Here is a 20517-nt window from a genome sequence, read left to right as displayed (position 1 = left end):
GGCTCCGCCCGGCGCCGCGGAGGGGGAGCGGCCAGCGCGGCCCCGCCAGCCCCGGGCTCGGGCTCGGGCGGGAGCGGCGGGCCTGGTCGGTGTCCCTTGCCGGTTTCCCTCGCCGCCCCTCGCGCACAAAGGCAACAGCCCGGGAGGAAGCGGCCGGAGCGGGCGGCGGGGCTGGGGTGGCGTGGGAAGGGGCGGGGGACACGGGTGGGCTGCGGAGGTGGTGCGGCAGGTCGGGGCGAGGGGACACTCCATCTCGCGTGAGACGCTCCATCACTTGTGAGATGCTCCATTGCTCATGAGACACTCCACCACTCGTGAGATGCTCCACTTGTGAGACAACGCTTCGTCACTCGTGAGACACTCCTTCGCTCATTAGACAACGCTCCACCACTTGTGAAACAATGCTCCACCACTCGTGGAGCACCACCACTCCATCACTCGTGAGACGGTCCATCACTCATGAGACGCTCCACCACTTGTGAGACAACGCTCCATCACTCATGAGATGCTCCATTGCTCATGAGATGCTCCACCACTTGCGAGACAACTCTCCATCACTCGTGAGACGCTCCATTGCTCATGAGATGCTCCACCACTCCTGAAATGCTCCACCACTCGTGAGATGCTCCACCACTTGTGAGATGCTCACAGGCATTCCCACAATCACCGTGGGGAGGGGACAAGTGGCTACGTGGCCCTGCCAAGGGACAACGTGCTTGAGGTGCAGGCGTGGGCAGCCTCCTGGGATGCAGGTTGCCGAGCAGCTGGTGCAGACAGCCGGTGCTTCCTGGCCGCCTGCCGCACTGGGGGATGGCAGGGCCGGCTCCGAGCACTGACGTACGTTCGAGACAATCTGAGCGATAACAAAGTTTTTAATCTGGCCGCCTGCAGCTCCCGCTGCACCGCCCCTGCGGCTGAGGGGAGGGGTATGGCCCTCGCGGGTCCCCTGGGTGCCGTGGGAAGTGCTGGCTCCTCGGCTGCGCGGAGAGAAGTCGCAGACGCCGCTGGGACCGCCGGCAAGGCACGGCCGCGCTCGGCATGGGGCTCAGGCTCCCGCTGCGCCGGAGCGCCAGCTTCACCCCTGACCACCCTGCCCTCATGGAGGTGCCTGGCCCCACCACCCTGAAGATGGAAGCAAACGTCCTCGTTATGGGAGCGGACAACGTGGGGAAATCGGGTAAGAACCGACCGTGAGCTGGGAGCAGGGGGTTCCCAGGCAGGGAGACCTGTTTCTCCCCCGCAAAAAAGGCTGAAGACTGCAGCAGCATTTGGAGAACAAGCTGCAGAGAAGAACCCCGTGGAGCAAGCTGGTGAGATGGGGCTGAGCTTTCAGGTGTGGTGGTGATTCGAGGTGGGGAAGCTGAGCACAACCTTGCAGGCAGCAGGTGAGTGACGAGGGAAGGTATTTTCCGCTGAGCTGTGGTTTGCTGATGCTCTGGTTCGTGCTGTGCCTCTGCTCTGCTCGCAGACCTGCCGAGGGCTGGAAAACCAGAGGTCGTTCCTGCTAGTGGGAGTTTACAGGCGGATGGTGCCTGACTCTGCTCTGGATTTAAAAGGGAAAATCCTTCAGGTTCAGGGTTATCCTGATGGTTCTTATTCTCCTCTCTGCAGCTCTGACTGTGCGTTTCCTCACCTGGCGCTTTATCGGGGAGTACGGAGACATGGGTGAGTGCCAGGCCAGTTCCCACTAGGGACTGGGGTCAGGAGGTGAGCCTGCTTCTACCTGTGGGATTTCAGTGCTTCCCATCCTCTCCTGCCTTTCTCCAGAGCCTTCGCCTGCTCCCGGGGGGCTCGATGGTTGTATTTGTTCAGCGACCCATCTCTTCACTCTGCAACTGCTTCTCTGGGGTGCAAAAGGTCCTGGGTGGCAGCTGGTGGCACCAGTGTGCCTGGCCTGAACGCTGGGGTGGAGGCAGGCTGGGGCGGTCACAGCCCTGGAGACCACCATGCTCCACATGGTTGTTTCTGTATGAAAAGAGCCCCTACACCTTGCCTTGTAGAGCATGGTCTCCCAGGGTGGACATGACAGGCTTGTCCCCAGGAGGAGAAGACCTGGGTTGAGGGAGCTATGTCTTGGGTCCATGAAGATGACCATTTTTGTTCTCATTTTTTGGCAGAATTCATCTACAGCCACAACCTGACTGTGGACGGCCGAGAGATTCTCTTCCACATCTGGGATGTCCCCAATTCCCAGGTGAGAGGGCTCCTCTTCCATCGCCTATTTTCACCCCGGGGAGAAAAAAACCCTCTACTAAAAGTTACACAAGGGGGAACCATAGGCATAGGCAAAACCCTTGTGTCAGATGGTTTGTAGGCAACTAAACCCTTCTTGCCTGCAGAGCACAGGGCAGCAGCGTTTCTGGCAGGGTAGCAATAGTCACTGTAGCCCATGGTCCTCTGACTGAGGACGTTGGGGCTGAAGCGCTAATGTTATCAGCCCCGACTGAGCACAGGACTGTGCTGACAAAGTGGAAGTGCCGCTCTGAGGTCCCCACACTGTTATCACCTACAGCCTGCAGTGCTTGCCAGCTGGGTCATGAGGTGAGGACAGTGATGCTGAAGCCCCAATCATGTCCTCTTGGTGAGGTCTGCCAGGTGCTGCTCTGCCTTCCTCGTTACTCCTCTTTCTCTCTGCCCTTCTGCTGCTGCTCGCTAGCTGCTCCGGTCCCGATGGGCTCAGGATTGCTGTGCCCTGTGATAGCGGGCCGGCGTGGAGGGAGGGAGCCGGGTAAAGAAACCTTCCTTTTCTCTTTCCCCAGGAGCAGGCAGAGGAGGGCTCCTCAGAGGAGAAGCGAATCCAGTGGGCAGATAGCTTTGTCCTGGTCTACAGCATCTGCGACCGTGCCAGCTTCAACATCCTGCCCCTCAAAATCCAGTTCATCAAGGCGGCCAAGGAGGGGCAGAGCCAGGAGAAGGTGCCCATCGTCATTGTGGGCAACAAACGGGACCTGCACCACCAACGGGTGGTGTCCAGCGAGGAGGGTCGGCTCCTGGCCCTTTCTTTAGATTGTGGTTTCTACGAAGTCTCTGCCGCCGAGGCTTATCATGGGGCCCTCATGGTCTTCCATGGACTGGCCGAGCGCATTCCTGACACCAAACTGGCACTGAAAAAGGGTACGGGGATCCGTGGCATTGTCAAGACCATGTCGGCTGTGTTTGCCCGTAAGCGAACGGATTCCCTCTGAGATACAGCCTGGGTGTTGCTTCTCTCTGCGCTGCCCAGCTGGACTGAGCCTCCTCCCTGGATGCCCATGGAGATGGTGTGCGCTTCCATAAGTACGGTGGGTTCCTTGCCGCCCTCCTAACCTCAGGGTCTGGGTCTCCTGCCATACATGGCCAGTGCAGCTGAGGACTGTCGTGCCTTCCTCTGCTCCCTTCTGTAGAGCTCTTGGCTCTGTGGTAGGACAGGTGGTGGGGTCTCTACTCCTTGCTGTACCAGATTTTTAGGTGCCTCCTGCTTTCTCCTTCCATCCTCCAATGCTGGAAACCACCAGGTGATCTTGCCACCGCTCCAGCCAGTATCATCCCCAGCTCCTTCAGCGGGAGCTGCCCAGGCTGTCAGTGAGCAAGGAGGACGTGCTGCTTCTGCACGGCCACCCAGCTCAGCGTCACCCCCTCGTACCCTGGGATCCTTATTCCTGTTTAACACTCATCAGGGTCCTCTCTGGTAACCCTGGAGCACCCGTGAGCTGGCAATGTGGGGGTTTCTCCACCGGGGAGCCACCGGCAGTTCCCATGTGCACATCACCGTGTCCGAGTGCCCCAGAGCCCGTGGCACCGGCTGACCCCCAAGGACCTTGGTGAGGTCCCCATCCCACCCGCCTTGCTTTTGAACCGTCCTGCTCGTGGTCCTCTCTCCCACAGCCTTTCAGCGACTGTAGCGGTTTCCCCTGTGCAAGCGCCGTACGGGCCGTGCTTGGGAAAACCAGGCGCGTGGCTCGTTCCCAGGATGGGGAATAATACCGTGCGCCTTCCCAAGCCGCTCCTTCTGTAAGGCTGCCTGTCCCCGGGGAGGAAGGGAGGTACGGAAAGGGGTCGACAGGCTCATCGCTGAGCCTTCTGCTGCCGGGAGGTTTTTCCACCTCTCCCCAAACCCTTCTCCTGGTGCATCTGGGAAAGCAGTGTGTTGGGTGTGTGTGTGCAGTACGGACAGTGATTGCTCTGCTCTGTTCTGGAAATGCAATAAATTGTCTTTTGGCAGGAAGCCCCCAGCTCCTCGCAGCTGTGAATTTGTACTCGGGGCGTGGGAAGAGACACGTACGGTGCTGGGCGTGAGCCCCCACCGTCCCTGCAGCAGCAACCTGAGGATGAGTTTCCTGTACCTGCTCCCTCAGCCCTGGGTTGGGTGTCTTGTCCCACTCTGCTCCCTCATTTTGGTGGCTCACTCTCATAAAGCAGTCAAGCAGATGGGGCGAGCGGCAGGTTGGGAAGGTTTATTATGGCAGTGGATACAACAAGGTGTTGCGGGAAGCCAGGCGGTCCTGCGGGGGAGAGAGGCTCCAGGAGCTCCACCTGTTCTCACCGGTCGTCTTCCTCACCCCACCATCTGTCCCACCATCAGCTGGGGGTGGGTGCCAAGGCTTTCCAACTCATGAGTGCTGCTGGTCAGTAGGGACCTTCAGCTCCTCCATGGAGGAGCAATCTGTGGCCAGGGATGGGCCCTGTGAGGTGGGACGGAGGGAGAAAGGATGGGGAACCAATCTTGCTATGGTGATGTTTGATGGCTATGCTGTCCTCCCTGCTCTGTCTCAGCGCTCTTCTCAACGTGTAGCCCATCTAAGTCCACGCTATCTGCTCAATAGGGACCAGGGTGGCCCAGTGCCAGGCCTGGCTGGTCCCTTTTTCTCTTTCCCGGTCTCACTGCTCTTTCGGCATCTCCTTCTCTTCTCTGATCCCCTCTGGTCCCACCTCCCCCTACCTTCTCCTTCCACCCACAGAGCTTTTGGCTGCCTTTATTCCCCCATCCTGGCCCCGATGCACTCCAGAAGGAGAAGACATCCCATGGCACGTCTACCACTTTGAGCTCCTGTATCCCGGTACAGGGGTGCGTGTGGGCGGCTGGCGGGGGCCCGGGCAAAGCGGGGGGGGGGGGGATCAGAGGAGGGCTGGGATGCGCTCATCCTCCCCGCCAGCTCAGTCCTTCTTGAAGGCAGGGCTGTAGAGGTTGGCGTAGTACGCCCGGCTGTACATGGCCTCGGGGCTGAAGCGGTAGGAGCCCTCGCTCACCCGCCTGTTGTAGGGGGCGAAGGCGGATTTCCGCGGGAGGGGGCACTCGGGCTCGAAGGCAGGGCTGCGGTAGAGGTTGTGCCGCAGGAAGAGGGGGTCCTCAAGCCCCAGGAAGGAGAGGGGGTGATGGCCACGGTACAGCCGCCAGTCGCCCCTCAGCTGGGATTTCTCCTCTGTGGAGGGCGTAGCAGGCTTGGTGTCCTCCTCCTTCTGCTCCGTCTCCGGGTTGGGCTTGCTGCCCCCGGCAGCCTCCTCTTCCTTCACAGACTGCCTGCGGAGCTGAGAGATGGGGTGAGCACCCCACTGGGCTGCACCCGCCTGTCGGCTCCGCTCTCCCTCTGCTACACAGCCCCCCCAAAACCGGGGGGATCCTCAGGACAGGCCGGTTTGCCCCCAGAGGGGTCCCCAGCGGAGGGGAGTGGGCGGCTGCAGCCCCCGAGCAGCTGCGGTGGAGAAATGGTCCCGGGGAAGCAGCGGGATGAGGGGAAGGAGAGGGGACATGGTCTCAGCCTGAACGTTCACCTTCCCAGGAATTTGTGGTCACACCCTGGCTTGACTATGACCTGTGTGAAGGTGCCACCACCGGCTGACTTGCCAGCTCTATGGGGGGGGACTTGCTGTCATGGCTTGGGGGATGCTCAGGAGGAAGGTGGGACTGAGGTGTCCCAACAGCACCCCATCTCTCCGTTCTGGTACCTCCTGGCACTGCCCGGTGCTATGGGGTGCTCATGGGAGGGAGGTTGGGCAAAATGGGATTTGCTGGGGATGGACAGGACCTGGCTGGGGACACACTCACCGGCACGTAGCTGTACAGGGTGCCCAGCAGATGCTTGGGGGCACTGACGAGGGTCCCCCCGAGAGCATCCACCGTCTCCATGGCCTTGGACAGCCTGCGGGGGGTGAAGAGGATCAACCCCTCCGCCGCGTCCCAGGCCACAGCCGGGACCTTCTTCACGCTGGAGATGCCGGAGGCGCAGGCGGTTTGCAGGTTGTGAGCCACGCTGCCCACCAGCCCGGGGCTGTCCCCTGCCTGCCGAGAGAAACCAGCTCAGCCGCTGGCCCTGGCCCCGCCAGCCCCTCCGGGCAGGACAGGAGTGGCTCTGGGCTCCCCGTCCCCTCCGCAGCCCAAAGCTGGAGTGCTTCCAGCTCTCTGCTTTGCAAAAGCCACCACAGCCCTTTGCAGCAGGGTCGCTCCCTGTCCTCCCTGGGCTCCCCCCGCTCCCAGGCCCCCGGGGACCCCCTGCGTCGGGCTGAGCTTCTGCCGCAGGCAGAGGTGAAGGGCAGCGACCCTGACCTGCCGCTTCCCGTCCCTGCGTCCCAGCGGAGCCGCTGCTGGGGACCGTTCCCAGCCCCGCTGGCTCACACAGCCCCTGGCTGCTGGGACCATGGCGGGGGGATTTTTCGGGGGTGTTCAGGGGCTCAGTGGGGCACTCGGTGCTGGCACCCCACAGCAGCAAAGGAATCTTGAATATACCAACCAGGGTGACCCTTCCCGGCGCAAAGGCTGTCCACAGCCCCCAGCTTTGGGGTCAGGGAAGGGGGCTGCTGGGGCTGCCCCGCTGCTGACCCCCCCTCGCCTCCTCCAAGCTGCAGTTCAGGGTTCAGCAGGGATGGGGGCCTGGTCCCCAAGGGTATGGGGGGAACATCCCCCACGCTGGCATGGTCCATGGGCAGGAGGATGCTTTGGGGCGCTCCCAGCTCACTGCCCTGCTTTTCTCCATACCTCCTTGGTGTGGTTGTTGTCTTTCTTCCCCGCTTTCTCCTGCTTTTGCTCAGGCACTTTGCTCTGCCGCCGGCTCAGCCAGCCGGCTGCGGTGCTCTGCCCATCACCGTGGACCCGTGGCGCCTCGGGCACGCTCGGCTTGGCCAGGCTGCCCTGGAAGGGGAGCAGAAAACCACTGCTCGGCAGGGGTTGGCAGGTCCCATCCACCCCATCCCACTTAGCCTGAGGGTTTCATGGGGGCCCTGCGGTGCGCAGGGAGCAGAGGAGTTCATTTATGCATGTGGGAAAAAATCCCGAGGGCGGCTGGGAGTTCCGGGATTTCGGCGCAGGCCAGGGAAGGGGTTCCCACCGCAGCACTGAGTGGGAGAGGAGAGGCACCTCCTTCTCCCCATCCTCTCCAGGCCTCTGGGGGGGCTTTTTGCTTTAGGGAAGATGTTATGGCAAGGCCGTAAATCAACACTATACGTTAGGAGCCAGCTAAAAATAACTCATCCTGCTACCACGGTACAAGGTTGTGTGTGAATGTGCCACGGGAACCACCGGCCCCGGCTCGTCCCGCTGAGCGGGGGAACCAGCAGCGCTCACCACTCTGCTCTCGGATGTGCTCCAAGGAGCCTGAAGTGTCTCATCCAAAAGCAGAATCAGCCCAAAAGAGGGTATGGGGGAGCAGGAACCTGGCGGGTGGCTTTTGGCACTCACCAGGATGGGGATCCAGGTGGCCAGCTCCTGCCCTTTGGCTTTGGCACGCTGGAGGCTTTGGGTGGTTTGCTGGTAAGCGCGGTGGGAGACGGTGCTAACCAAGGCACCAATCCTGCCCAGGGTGCTGGGAGCACTGGGAGCGCTGGGCTGCTGCTGGGAGACCTTTACTGCTGACCCACGTGTCTCTTTGGGCTTCTGATCTAAAGGCAGAAGAGCACAGGCAGAAGAGCGGTGGGGGGTTTATGTCCTGGTGGGACAACCCTCCTAGGCAGCCCTGCAGCAAAATCCAGGGGCTTCCTCCTGCCACGTGCACCCCACGAATGAGGTGCCACCCCACATGCAGCCAGCCCTCCCCAGACACCCTCAGAGGGGATTTGGCCATCAGGACTACCTGCTTCTTCATCCTCCTCTGGCAGCAAGTACTCCATCAGCTTCTCCAGCCCTCCCAGGGCCGTGTCGACCCCTGCGGCTGCCATCTGGCTCACTGAGTTCCTCCTCGTGTACCTTGCTGTCGTTTCCACCGTGCTTTTGGTGGCCTCGAAGCCCTCCGCCGCCAGCTCCATGATCTTATCCATGGAGTTGCCAATGGTGCTTTTGGCACTTTGGAGCGGGGAGGCAATGGTGCCCTTCAGTTCGGACGCGAGCTGCAGGCAGAGAGATGGAGAACAGCCCTGCTGGTGTGCTCGGGGTGGCATGGGAGAGCTAGAGGGACCACGGGGACCCCAGCCATGGCCATGACAGTAGGCAGCCGTGAGAGGGACATAACAGCTCTCTCCAGCCTGGGCTGGAGTTAGCTGGCAGGGATAGGACATAGGACACTGTTGATGAATATTTGGAGGACCCCAACCATCCCCTGGGCTGCAGGAGCCCCTGGAGGTGGAGGAGTCCTTGCTTGGAGGTGCTGCTCTGTTCCCCCCTTGAGCAGCCCATCACCATCCAGAAACAAGACCAGAGGAGAGATGTGGTGTGGGCTCTTCAGGGGGGCTGGGGGGTCTCAGACTGTCCTGCCTGTGACTTACCTTGTCGACGGGGTACTGGAGGGCAGGGATCTTCTCCTCCAGATGGTCCAAGCCCCGGCAAGCCAGGTTGTTAGCCACAGCGACTGCCTTGGGCAAAAGCATGGGGGTGGGTTAGTAAGAAAAGCTCCTGGGCTGTGCTAGGGGGTCTCACATGCCCGTGCCAGTGCTGTGCCACCAAGGGGGGCTCTGGTGCCTCCTCCCCGGTGGATGGACTCACACTGAGGCTCCAGCCTGCGCACCACGGGCTCCACGCTCCACATGGCCAAGGCGCTGGCACCCTGCAGGCCCCGCTCGTAGACCTCGCACACCGAAGCCATGAGCGGGTGGGCCTCCTTGGTGCTGGCATAGGTCCGCTGGAGGCTTTCGCAGGTCGAGCTCACCACCGGCAGCTGCAGGACCCTCTGCAGCACGTTCTCCTGTGCACGGCAGATGGGCATTGGTTAGCCAACAGCCATTCCCCAAGGAATGCCCCGTCGCCCGCACGCTGGTGGCATTTGGTGTGTTGCAGTGACCACAGAGGACCTCAGCTCACGCTGGAGGAGGATGGCATTTCTCGACCCCCGTTGAGGGTCTCCCAGCTGTGTTGTGTACGGCACAGCCATGGACAAGCAGGCTGGCTGCTGCCGCTGAAGGAGCAGGGACACCACAGGCAGTGTCGGGGGGGTGATGGTCCCCACTCCCCCATCTCCCAAGCCCGACTGCCCAGGCGTGACTGCCCAGGCGCTCCCTCTGGTTTTCCACCCAGCTCTGCTGCTTCTTCCGTCTGACCCAGCCCTCGCTCCTGTCCTTGGACCAGCAAAGTCCATTTTGCCTATGTGGCACCTCTGTCCTGTCTGTCCTGTCACCACTGTGACAAGTAAGGGATATGGACCTCAAAAAGGAGAAGGGGAGAGGGGCGGGTCTGTCCTTGATGGCACAAAGGGCTTTGGTAGGAGCCATTGAAGAAGAGGGCACCAGAGCTCTCCGAGGCAGCAAGGCACTGTGTCCCCACACCCTGCTAGCACAGGCAACGTGGGATGCCAGTGTAAACCAGCACAGCTGACACCTGTGTGTGCTGCTAGTGCTGGAGCACAGCTGGAGGTAGGTCCCTCAAAGCTGGGTGAGCAGGATAAACCTGCAGCTCCAACCCTCCGCTCCTGCTCTCGCCCAGCACCCACCTGGGGAGGTGAGACAACCGTGCGAGAGGCTGCAGCCCCACGGGAGGAATGGGGCAAACGTTGGCTCATCATAGCAGCCATGAGGCAAGCGCTCTTTGGGTTGCACGGGACAGAGCAGAAGAAAAAGCTGAGCTTTCCCCTGATCACCGGTGGGCGAGAGCCTGAGTTGGGCTTCATGTCCCACTTGTGACCATGACTGGACCGTGAATCTGCATGTTTGATAAAAACTATATTGTTTTGTGCTGTATTGTGCTAATTTTGGCTTGACGTGGAGCCAGCCCTCTCACAAACCCCGCAGTTCAGCAATCCCAGGAGCTCTAGCTGTTCAGAGCAGCGCTGCATCCATAGCAGCATGACTGCTGGAGGTTCGGGGTCCACAGTGGGGACACACACAAAGGACAGGCACTGCTGGCAGCTATCACCGAGGGCTCGCATTGCCCAGGATTAAGTTTCTTGATTCTGAACTATTTAATTTCGAGCATGCAGAAGTTTTTATCCTTTCCCTTTGATGATGCTCTGTATTATTGCAGGTCAAGATCCATATAAAGGTAACAGGGGGACATGTGGGACAGCATCAGATGTGACTCGTATTCATCCGGCAGAGCCAGTATGAGCTACCTGGCACCCTTGGCACACCTCTGCCCTCCCCTCTCTCCCGCTTCCTGCACCCACCTTGGCACTTCCATTCTGCAGAGTCTGATTCTTCTTCGCTGTCATCGCGACGCATCCACCTGCAAAGCAAAGTTGGGAGCCGCAGACCCCGCTGCAAAGGCAGGGCTGGGCTCGGGCTCCCCTCGCTCACTCCTGCACCCCGGGCACGGCGGGGCCGGGAGCTGGGCTGACACACCCCTCCCATGGCTGCAATGGACACAGTATTGCCTAACGCTTGACTTTTTACCAGTTAAGCTATAAAACCAATGCCTCCACACAGCCCTCCCCTGCTAGTGTGTCTTAACACCCAAAGATGCAAAAAATTAGTTGAGAGGCATCTAGTTTGGAGGAGCTACAGTACAAGGCAGGATAAAGGGCATTGGCAGAGCTGTAAAGCAAACTCAGAGCAACTAGGATACTAATAGATGTGCGTGGGGGCCAGGGTAAGAGATGCAGGCTGAGACGCAGGCTGAGAAGGGGTAAGAAGGCAGGACGTGAGCAGAGAGAGGAGCTGCAGGCAGGGATGCGGCGAGCTGCCCGTGGTCAGCATCCCCCTCCCACACATCTGCCCCGCAGCTCTGCCGCTGACGATGCCAGCGCCCGTCCCTGCACAGCCCCAGCTCAATGCGGGGGGCAAAAGCACCTCAAAACACCCGTCTCCACTGCTCCCGGCTGGGTGACACCCGAAAGCACACCTCCAGCTCCCACCCCCCGGCACAGACCACTTTTCTCAGCAGCAGATGAAATGCAGGAGATTTCAGGAGTGCAGGTGATCCCTGCTCTCACCGCCTCCCCGGTCCCACTGCAGCTGTCCCCGGAGCGGCCGGTGGGGACAGGCTACTCACCGAGGGACAGCCCGTCCCCGGCCGAGCAGGAGCAGAGGGTGGTGGCTGTGCCGTGCCTTCGCCCTGGTCCTCTGAGAGCGATGCACGGTGCCGTGGCCACTACCACCACGAGGCCCCACCTCCCAGTTGCGCGGGTTTGGGAGCTGGCAGGTTGTGGTGGAAACTGGCCAAAGAGCTCCCTGAAGCCACTGTAATTTGGAACAGATGATGGCAGAAAATCCCCTTCGTCATCTTTCCTGCCTAGCCCAGAAGCTGTGGCACAGGGGAGATGCACCAGGGTTTAATGCCACTCCACCAAGAGAAGATGGAAAGAAGTCACCCTTGGACCTCACCACCTCAAAAGCAACAGATCATGAGCAGCCAGGTGAAGGTGAAGAGTCGGGCAGCATTTGTTATGGACAATGGGCGGATGATGAGTGTGGAAGAGATTAAAACCTTCCTGTATTTATCCTGTTGGGAAACCCAACACAGACCAAGAACATAGTTCCTCCCCAGGAGACTTTACTAAGCACAAGGAGCAGAAGGCAGACATGGGGGACACATCCTGCACAAAACAATCTAGTTTGGCCAGGTCTGCAATTTCTAAAATAATCCAACGAGGATTTTGGCGAGGAGGCTTTTAGCTGAGGGTCAGGGCAGACGTTGCATTAGGAAAGCTCTAGGCATTTGGAGTAGACAGAAAAGGAGGAAAAAATCAGGTTGGAAGTGATCTCTGGAAGTCACCTCATCCAACTCTCGCTCAGAGCAGGGCTACCCTCAAAGCTAGATCAGGCTGCTCAAGGTCTCAGCGAGTCAAGTCTCAAAAAATCTCCGAGGATAAGATTCCCATCTCTCTGGGGCCCCGCTCCAGTGCTAACCACACGCATGATAAACCATTTTTTCCTTATGTCCAACTGGAATTTCCTCTGTTGCAATTTCTGCCTCCCACCTCTTATCTTACTCTGTGCACCTCTGAGCAGAGTTTGTGCTCCAGACTGTGCTCCATGCCCCTAAATGTCTTACCCTCCTAAGGATCCTCTGCTAGACTCTCTCCACATCATCAAGATCTCTCCTGTGCTGGTGGGGCCAAAACAGGACACGGTTCCCCAAACGTAGCCTCACAAGTACTGCATGGAGAGGAACAACTGCTCCCCTTTACCCACCAGTGATGCTCTCGCTACTGCTGCTCTTTCACGGCCAGCCCGCCTTGCCGTGCGGGAGGCACCCTGCCAACCCACATAATTAACAAATCCGTTTGTGGTATTGATTGAAAAGAAAGAAGACACCACCTGTATGAAGCTGCGATGGGTTTTGGTTATTGACTACGGAGCTCAAGGATGAGCCACACTGAAGAGACGAGGACAGCATGGTGGAAAGAGGACAAATGCCAGAGGACAAAGCAATAACCCAAGGGGATCAGTGCAGACGGGAGATCCAGGCAGCCTGCTGAGACAAGGCTGCTGCGTGTCCTGGACCACCTGGCACAAGGCAGGGAGACTCTTGGCGTGCGGCTGCCCAGCATCCCCGTGCAGAACACGAAGGTGTGCACCCAATGCCTGCATGGCTCCCTGCTCCTGGCTGCGCTGCTCGTACGTGGCGGTGGAGACTTCCCAGGGACGTGGGAAAGCTGTGCATGGGAGGAAAATACCCCCTTTCCTCCCAAAGAGCCTGGAGTTCGCTTCCAGCCCGGGGCTCTGCAAAGCTCGCAGGCCTGCCTCGCTGGCTGGGTAGAGGCATATGAATGTCCTGGGCTGCCTCCAGCTCGGCGGCGGGGTGAGTCAGTGCTCTCCAGACAGCGGGACAAAGGGCAGCAGCCTGCTCAAAAGTTTGCTCTCTTGGCACCGAGACATTTTCCAGCCCCGCTGGCCTTACTAAGAGTGCAGGGGGCATGCCAACCTTCTCTCTGCCTTGGCTGCAGCTGGGATCAACAGACAACACAGCCTTCACCCTACTAACGCCTTCGCTCATCCCCTCCCCTTCCTCTGGGACAAGGGCTGTGCCAGCCCCGGGCTCTGCTGTGCAAAGGTACCACCGCCTCCACCCCCCGCCGCTCCACCCCACACCAGAAATACCTTCTGTGTTTCTGCAGGAAACATTTACAGCTCACCGGATCAGCTGGGTGCTGGCAAGCAGTTTTACACCCTCGTCGCCACAGGCTGCTCCATAGCCATTCATATACCACGGTGAGGGGATGAGCCAGATCCCCAAAGACCTGCAAGGCATCTTCACACTTAGGTCTGGGAGGGGGCTGGAGAGGTAAGCAATTTATTTCCATGCCCTCTGGCAGGATCAGCACCCACGAAACCACTGCTGGCAGATGTCTGTTCAGGTTCTTTTTAAGGACTGCCTTCCTGGGCAATCTGTTTAGTCTTTTATTTTACTTACAGTTCAAAAGAAGTCACCTATGTGACTTAATTCTCCTTTGCTGCAATATAAAGGTATTACCTCCTGGATGAATTTAGAGACCAATTTATTGTCTTCCTCTTGGCAGCCAACCTTTTAGACACTTGAAGACTTCTCACACCCTCCCCCAGTCACCTTTCCTCTGCAGAACCAGTTCATTTGGTGCCTCCCTGGAGATGTTGGTTTTCAGACCTTTGATCGTTCTTGCCGCTCACCTGGGAATCCCATATGGCTCACGCATTTCTTGAAATATCATGCCAAGCACGGTATTAACATTAGGAAGGCATTGTCTGTAAGCAGAGTAGAAGACTACTTCGCACATCTCATGCAGACCACTCTCCTGTTAACTGTTTCCATTACGAAATGTGTATGAGACCGGTAATTCAGAAGGAAACTCTTGCTAAAACATTGCTGAATGCAATGCTTTATACATTGTTCAGTAAGTGACATTTTGGAGCTTCCAAGCTCGCAAAGCTCTTCCTGCAGGGGACAGGAGCTAACAGTAGGCTCGGTTTCAATGGTTATCCTGGCTCCATCCCTCCCCATCTCAGCCGGAGATGTTACCCTTCACTCCCTGCCCTGAGCAGGCATTTGTTGTGAAACAGCTGCAGGAATTTGCCCTATGACAGCAAGACCCATCCAAATGAAAGGTTGCTTACAAGATACTAAAATGCAGGTGCACCCGTTCCTTTCACCGTAGCGGTGCCTACGCTGGGCAGAAGGCTCCAGCTCTCTCCGCTGGTACTCAAGGGCAACTGATGGCAATTCTCCAAACGTCATTTTGCTTCAGGGCATGTCATATGTAGTTTTACCAGGTACTCCCATATTTACTTCTTCATGGTTTTGTAACTGAAATGGGGATTGTCAATGAGTCTGATGAATCTGGCTGCCACCTTGCCACTGTGAAAGGACAGCTCTATAACCCAAAGCAAATATAGGCAATGTCTCTTTAACAGTATCATTCTTCATAAAATTCAGAGATAGGACAGACGATTCCTCCTTCAGCATCTCTTTTCCCCACCCTCTAAGTCACACACAGACACGGTGTCACACTCATCTCAGTTTATTGCTTGTGTTCAGACAGCTGTCCTTATTCCAATGGCTGTATTAGAAACAGATACAAAAAAAGGCACTGAAAGGATTTTCTCCATTTGATCGTGATTCTATGGCTTCAGTCACATTGCATTAAGCTACATTAAATTGCTAGCCTCCAGCTGGGGAGCAGAAGGCAAGTGTTAGTGCTTAACATCCAGTAAAGAGAGTTACTCCTGTATGCTCCAACCCACATCATGTAGAATGGGATACGTGAGGCTGAGACAGGCTGAAAATTCACTGCCCCATCTCCCAGGTTAAGTCTGCACTTGCTAATCCATGCCAGCCCCTACAGGAGAAACATCAAAGCCTGGCTCACGGCTTTGCACAGTTGTTTGTCTGGCACAAGAGAAAAAACCACGCTTCTCCCTCGGCAGAGCAGGGGAAGGTGTAGCTGGCTAAGGGCCACATCGCTATGTTAATCCATTTCCCTTTACCTACGAACTAGAAGGGAAAAAGAGAAATCAGTTTGCAAACCAGTGAAAGAAGTATTTTGTATCCAAGAGCTCCCCTGAGAGGAGTTCAAAACACATTTTTCTGCAAGAAGATGAAATTCTGTAGAGAGAGGGTGGCCAAACCTCCACTGCCAGATCATCAAGACTCCTCTTCCTTCCTTACAGGGATTGCTACACACAGGGATAATAATCAAATCTGACCAAGGGAGGGATGGGCCCCACATTGCCAGGAGCTCAAAGGCAAATGAAGTAAAGAAACAAAAACATCCATTGTTAAAAAGGAGAGGAAGCCCTTGAAGACAACATATCCCATACGTAATGCTCCATGATGGTCTGAACTGCCAGTACGCTCTACTTTTAATGGTATTCATTTCCATATTAAAAAGAAGAGCTGCTGCAGGCCACATTTAGTCTTCAAGCACACAATTATCCTGCCCAGCAACCTCTTTTTTCAAACACTCCATTGGCAGGCTAACACTTCAGATTCAAATTGGAAGTAATTCCAGGCCTGACCACAATGACTTAAGGTAAACCGGGGCACTGCCTTACTGTGCCTACTCAGTTCCACGGCCTCCTCCTTTTAATAAAGGAGATCAGCACCTTTTAATTTCTGTTTTCAGACAGCACCAGAAATAATAAGAGAGTACCTTGTCCAGGTTAGAGTAGTCTCTGTTCACATCTCCTGACAGATTAAATAAGGAGCCCTTGCACCAGAAAGTAGCAGAACACACAGGCCTAACTCTGATGAAGAAAAATGATAATTTTATCTCCTATATAACGTGCAAATTTTTCTCAGATGGTGTCAGAACTGGTACTCTGCAAAGTCAGGAGCAACAAAGACTGCATGCCATGTAACTGTTAGACAGCTGGACACAGCACTTCTCCTTTAACCTAGATTACACTGCCAGGCAAGCATTCCCGGCAAGGTAAGTGATGAGCAGTAGTGCAGTTGCAGGGCAAACGTAAGGCATTTTCAAATGGTAGAACCCATTCAACCAGCGAGGAAACACACAAGAAATCTTGTGGTCATGAGAGGGAAGGATAGGGAGGACCAGACAGGAAAATCTAAACCATGAATGCCCAAATCCAGTAATAAGCTTTTCTTCTCACAGGGGATTCTGATATTATCACGACCAACTCCATTCCCTTCCCTCCGGGAGCTTACGCAACTAGAAACACACCCTTGCAGTTTTTCTGACTCAATGAGCTCTGAGCCAGGCTTCTCTCCTTAACTGCAGGTTCCAAAGCTCCTTATTATACTGGAATTTTTCATGTAAAATTAAAACAGCAAAACAAGCTCCTTATCACAATATGATTAATGTAAAATTATTGCAGTTGGAATCACAGGGGTTTGGGAGTTAAGGTGCATGTGTAATGGGAAATTTAGTGCTTGTGAGTGGTTCCAGATTCACAGCTTTGGAAACCCAGTTCCCTACAACTCACAGCATCAGCAGCACTCAGACAACCTTCTCCCACACGCTGTCCTTCACCAAAACCCTCAGCCATGGCCTGCTGGAGAAGTCAGACTTGGCGGCCAATGGTCCTTGGCTCACATTATTGAAGGAAAAGAAGAAAGAGCTGATTTCCTGGGACACAAGTTGGCACTCACTAGACTACGGATCCAGTGTCACCAGTGCATGTTACAGAGATCATGGGAAGGTCAGATCATACCACTCTTCAGTTACCATCACACTGCATTCAAACCACTGCCTACAGATAACAGGGTCCATCAACCCAAACCCATCAGAACACTCGTACTTGACTTCAGGCCATTTTAACTGCAGCTGTTAACTTGCCTGAGCCCACTGTAGAAAATCTGACTGTGGGAACCTTTGATTGGTGAATTCCAGCTTTCCAGTGTAAACATGATCAGTTATGAGTCATATACCTATTACAGTTGTCTATGCAGCTATTTCACGACCCTGTATTAAAATATAGGAACATCAGTATTTCCTTATCTAGCAGCCACGTTCCAAGTCCTGTTTCTGTTTGTGAAATATTACTCTGCCTTCTCCCATCTCCACTCCATCAGGGAGTGTGTCATGGCACCAAACTCATCTGCAAAGACACAGGGAAGGAAAAAGGGTAGAATTCACTTATTCAGAAGACAAAATTAATCTTGAGGTTACTGTGAGACATGTTCATTTTGAAAGTGCCATATGGAGGATAAAAACCTATCAGAGGATCAAAGCTGTTGGCTCGCTGCATATATGCAGCTCCTTTTATGTCACTGTTTCAGCTTCAGATGTGGGCTTGCTAATGTGAGGATCCCCACCAGGGAGGAGAGGATGCCACAGAAACCAATCACTCCTGGGTTGGTCTTGTAGATCCCTAGCGTATCCAAAGGACCTGAGAGATCACAGAGATTCTTCACCAAGTCCAGCAGCAAAGGAGGATGTCTTTTCAGTATTTGAAACAGCAGGAAGAGAAAACTGTGCAAATCATCACATTTCACACAGTTTAGTTCCTGATTGTGTTTGTCCCGAAAGGAATTCTCCTTTGTCTTTTCTTCCTGTATAGCTTGTTCTAGCCTCCAGGAGATCTCGTACCAGTCCCTGGCTAGATTCATCAGGATTGAAAAGTAGTAACACTTGGTAGCCCAATACCGCCACTTTGGCTTATCGATGTCAGGTTGGAGCCCAACGCTCTTCAACCACAGGACCGCATCGCAGACGAAGTAGAGGGCACGGGCCAGGCTGGAGGCTGTAAGGCAGAAGCGAGGAACCACATCTGGCAGGTGTGTAGCTCTCCTGGCTGCTACCAAGGCGTGTACCATGTTGCCCAGCCTGAACACTGCAAGAAACCCCACAAAGGTTAGTATGGCCTGGCCTTTAGCGCAGAGACACAGCCCTATGCAGGACAACTTGGCGTGTCACTGTCCACGTGTACTTTTAAAAAACTTAGTGGGCTTTGGGCATTTGTATGCTTAAGCATTTTCTTCTCACAGCGTGAGATGCTAGTATTAGCAAGGATAGGGGTGTAAACATGTCAGTTCTGTCCTGCACCAGCCCAGGACCTACACACAAATTTTATCAATAGCCAGGACTTGCAGCCTTCTCCTGCTGCTCTGTTCTCAGTGCCTGGGTGCCCTCTGGACCAATATCACCCATGGCTCTGAACGAGTCAGTGTCAGCAAAAAAGTGACACAAACCGAGCCTCCAATTTCAGCTGTACGCTGCATTGGATCTCACCTAACTCTGTGGACAGCAGATGTTACTGCACTAACCCTGTTGCAACCACGAGCTGCATCTTTCCTAAGCTTCTGTGAAAGCTGGTGATTCACGTGCTGAGCACACTGAGACCAAAGTCCCTCCTCAGCCATGAATTTGTCAGAGGTACGTGTAGTTCCCTGCAAACAGGAACAGTGTATTCCACTTCAAGCTACAATATATGGTAAGCCTGATTTAATCTGCTGCACAGTTTAGGTTTCACCCCGTGAATATTAATACAATATTATGCAAAACACTTTTCATAACCTGCTGCACTGTCACAGTGACAGATGTTGGCAGCACCCAACCTTAGTGGAATGACAAGAGTCCTGAATTTAGGCCTGATGTCTATTAGAGACTTGTTTAGCAGAAGCAAGAGAATTATGGCTATGCTGATAAACCAGCTGGCCTTTCTGCTAGAAATTACCATACTCTGGAGCTAACTGGAATAATAAAACAAATCCATGGTAACACGTTAAATTAGAATATTTGCCTTTTATATTGGAGTTGTTCCAGGACTGAGCAACTGATAAGTAGGTGTAAGATCAACCTGAAAGCAAGCAGTACAACCACAGCAACAGCGTAACCATAATGGATGCAACTGTGACACAGAATGAAGTGATGCATGTGGTTAGACTATGAGAAAAGTATGGAAGGGTATATGATTTAGTAGAGTATAAATGCTAAAGAAAATTAATAAGCGAAGTAGGATATAAAGAGCTGTATTGAAGGACAGTCCTTCAGAGGTGATTTTATTGGAATGATGACCTTTAACGTTAGGCCATCTCAACCCATGGGCTGGAAGGACTAATGAGAGTGCAGTAAGCCAGCCTTGTGTCGTAACTCAATAGTCTGTCCTTGAACAGAGGCGACAGCTCGATCTCTGCAGCGACAGCTGACTGTTAAGTTATTTCTCTAGTTGTCCCAGCGATAATTCAGATTGCCTAATTGGAGAGGAGGCCAAGGAAGTAATAAATGGCTGTTTGGCCCTATCTAGCCTGGCAAGCCAAGATTGTCTATTGACAATTTTGTGAATATACTAAAAGGTGTTTTGTGGCTCAAGGTAAGTTAACTACAGAAAACGCAAGGCCAGGAGCTGTTTTGCTGGAAGGAGCAAGTGAAGAAGGACATATCCCTCTAGAGACCAGGTACTTACTTTTCCGGCCAGAGCTCATGCTAGACTCCAACTGCTTGAGTTTCATTACCAGCTTCTCCTTATCAGCCTTATGCTCTATTAAATAGCTAAGCAACATGCATGTGTACTGAGTGGCTCTGGAACGGAAAAAACGAGGAAAACGGTAGACAGGTGAAACACGCACAACTCGCAGGAATGGCAGCAGGAGGGCAGCGCCTATTTCCGAGCTTCAGGTCACCCCTCTCGCACCCTCGCAGCGCCGGGCCGAGCTATACCCCGGGGACGGGGCACAGGCGCAGGTGGGGCGGCTGAGGCCAGGCAAAGCGGTGAGCAGCAGGATCGGGACGGCCGGAGCGGGGCTGGTGCGGCCCGGGGCCTGGAGCCCGCCGGGCGCTCGGCAGCTCTCCCGCCTGAGGCGGCGGGCCTACAGCGGCGCCGGGCTGCGTGCGGGGCCTGCTGAGGGCCGCATCACCCAGAGGGGCCGTGGGGCTGCTCCACCCCTCGGGCCCACGACGGTCCCCGAACAGCCGGCACCGAGGGGCCGCTGCCGGGCGGGCGGAGCCCCCAGCCCTGCCGCCGGCTCCGCAACTCACCGGAAGAGCTGGTCGCGGCCCTGGCTGCGGCTGGTGAAGTCCACGAAGCCCTCCATGGCGGCGGCGGCGCCGGCGGAGGGGCGGCAGCCGCGGGAGGTGTGCGGGGGCCGCGGACGCTCCGCCCCGCCCCGCCCCGCTCCGCCCGGGCACCGCCCCGCCGGGGGAACCCTCCGCTCCGGTGCGCGTTCCCGGCCGGGCCGCGCCGCGCCGTTGCCACGGCGACCGTCAACAGCGGGGCAGGTGTCCCCGCTAAAGGCTCCCCCCGGCTGCGGCCTCCCGGTAACCGCCGTCAGCGGTTGCGGCGGTTCCGCTCGGGGAGGCTGGAGGGGAG

The 20517-nt window shown here is 55.9% G+C and overlaps 2 protein-coding genes across 3 annotated transcripts; one reads left to right on the top strand and one right to left on the bottom strand.

The window, feature by feature from the left end:
- The first annotated feature begins 112 nt into the window (after positions 1-112).
- LOC142411770 (ras-related and estrogen-regulated growth inhibitor-like protein) lies at positions 113-4211 on the top strand. Its single transcript, XM_075506209.1, has 4 exons — positions 113-1177; positions 1612-1665; positions 2118-2194; positions 2760-4211. The coding sequence occupies exons 1-4, from the start codon at positions 1039-1041 to the stop codon at positions 3183-3185; spliced, it is 696 nt and encodes a 231-aa protein (XP_075362324.1). The 5' UTR covers positions 113-1038; the 3' UTR covers positions 3186-4211.
- A 221-nt stretch (positions 4212-4432) lies between these two features.
- On the bottom strand, positions 4433-20514 carry PEX11A (peroxisomal biogenesis factor 11 alpha). 2 transcript variants are annotated; one of them, XM_075506206.1, is made up of 10 exons: positions 20187-20514; positions 19615-19730; positions 10497-10555; positions 8885-9083; positions 8668-8750; positions 8040-8292; positions 7649-7848; positions 6950-7102; positions 6023-6256; positions 4433-5505 (listed from the first exon to the last, which is right to left on the bottom strand). In XM_075506206.1, the coding sequence occupies exons 1-10, from the start codon at positions 20240-20242 to the stop codon at positions 5134-5136; spliced, it is 1725 nt and encodes a 574-aa protein (XP_075362321.1). In that variant the 5' UTR covers positions 20243-20514; the 3' UTR covers positions 4433-5133. The 2 variants fall into 2 exon arrangements, with proteins under 2 accessions (XP_075362321.1, XP_075362322.1); XM_075506207.1 differs by lacking the exons at positions 4433-5505; positions 6023-6256; positions 6950-7102; ... (3 more) ...; positions 8885-9083; positions 10497-10555 and adding an exon at positions 13614-18042 and having other exon boundaries at positions 20187-20512.
- Positions 20515-20517: the final 3 nt, after the last annotated feature.

The sequence above is a fragment of the Mycteria americana genome, chromosome 6 (genome assembly GCF_035582795.1).
Source record: "Mycteria americana isolate JAX WOST 10 ecotype Jacksonville Zoo and Gardens chromosome 6, USCA_MyAme_1.0, whole genome shotgun sequence".
Lineage (NCBI taxonomy): Eukaryota > Metazoa > Chordata > Aves > Ciconiiformes > Ciconiidae > Mycteria > Mycteria americana.
This window is presented reverse-complemented; position numbering and strand designations above follow the sequence as displayed.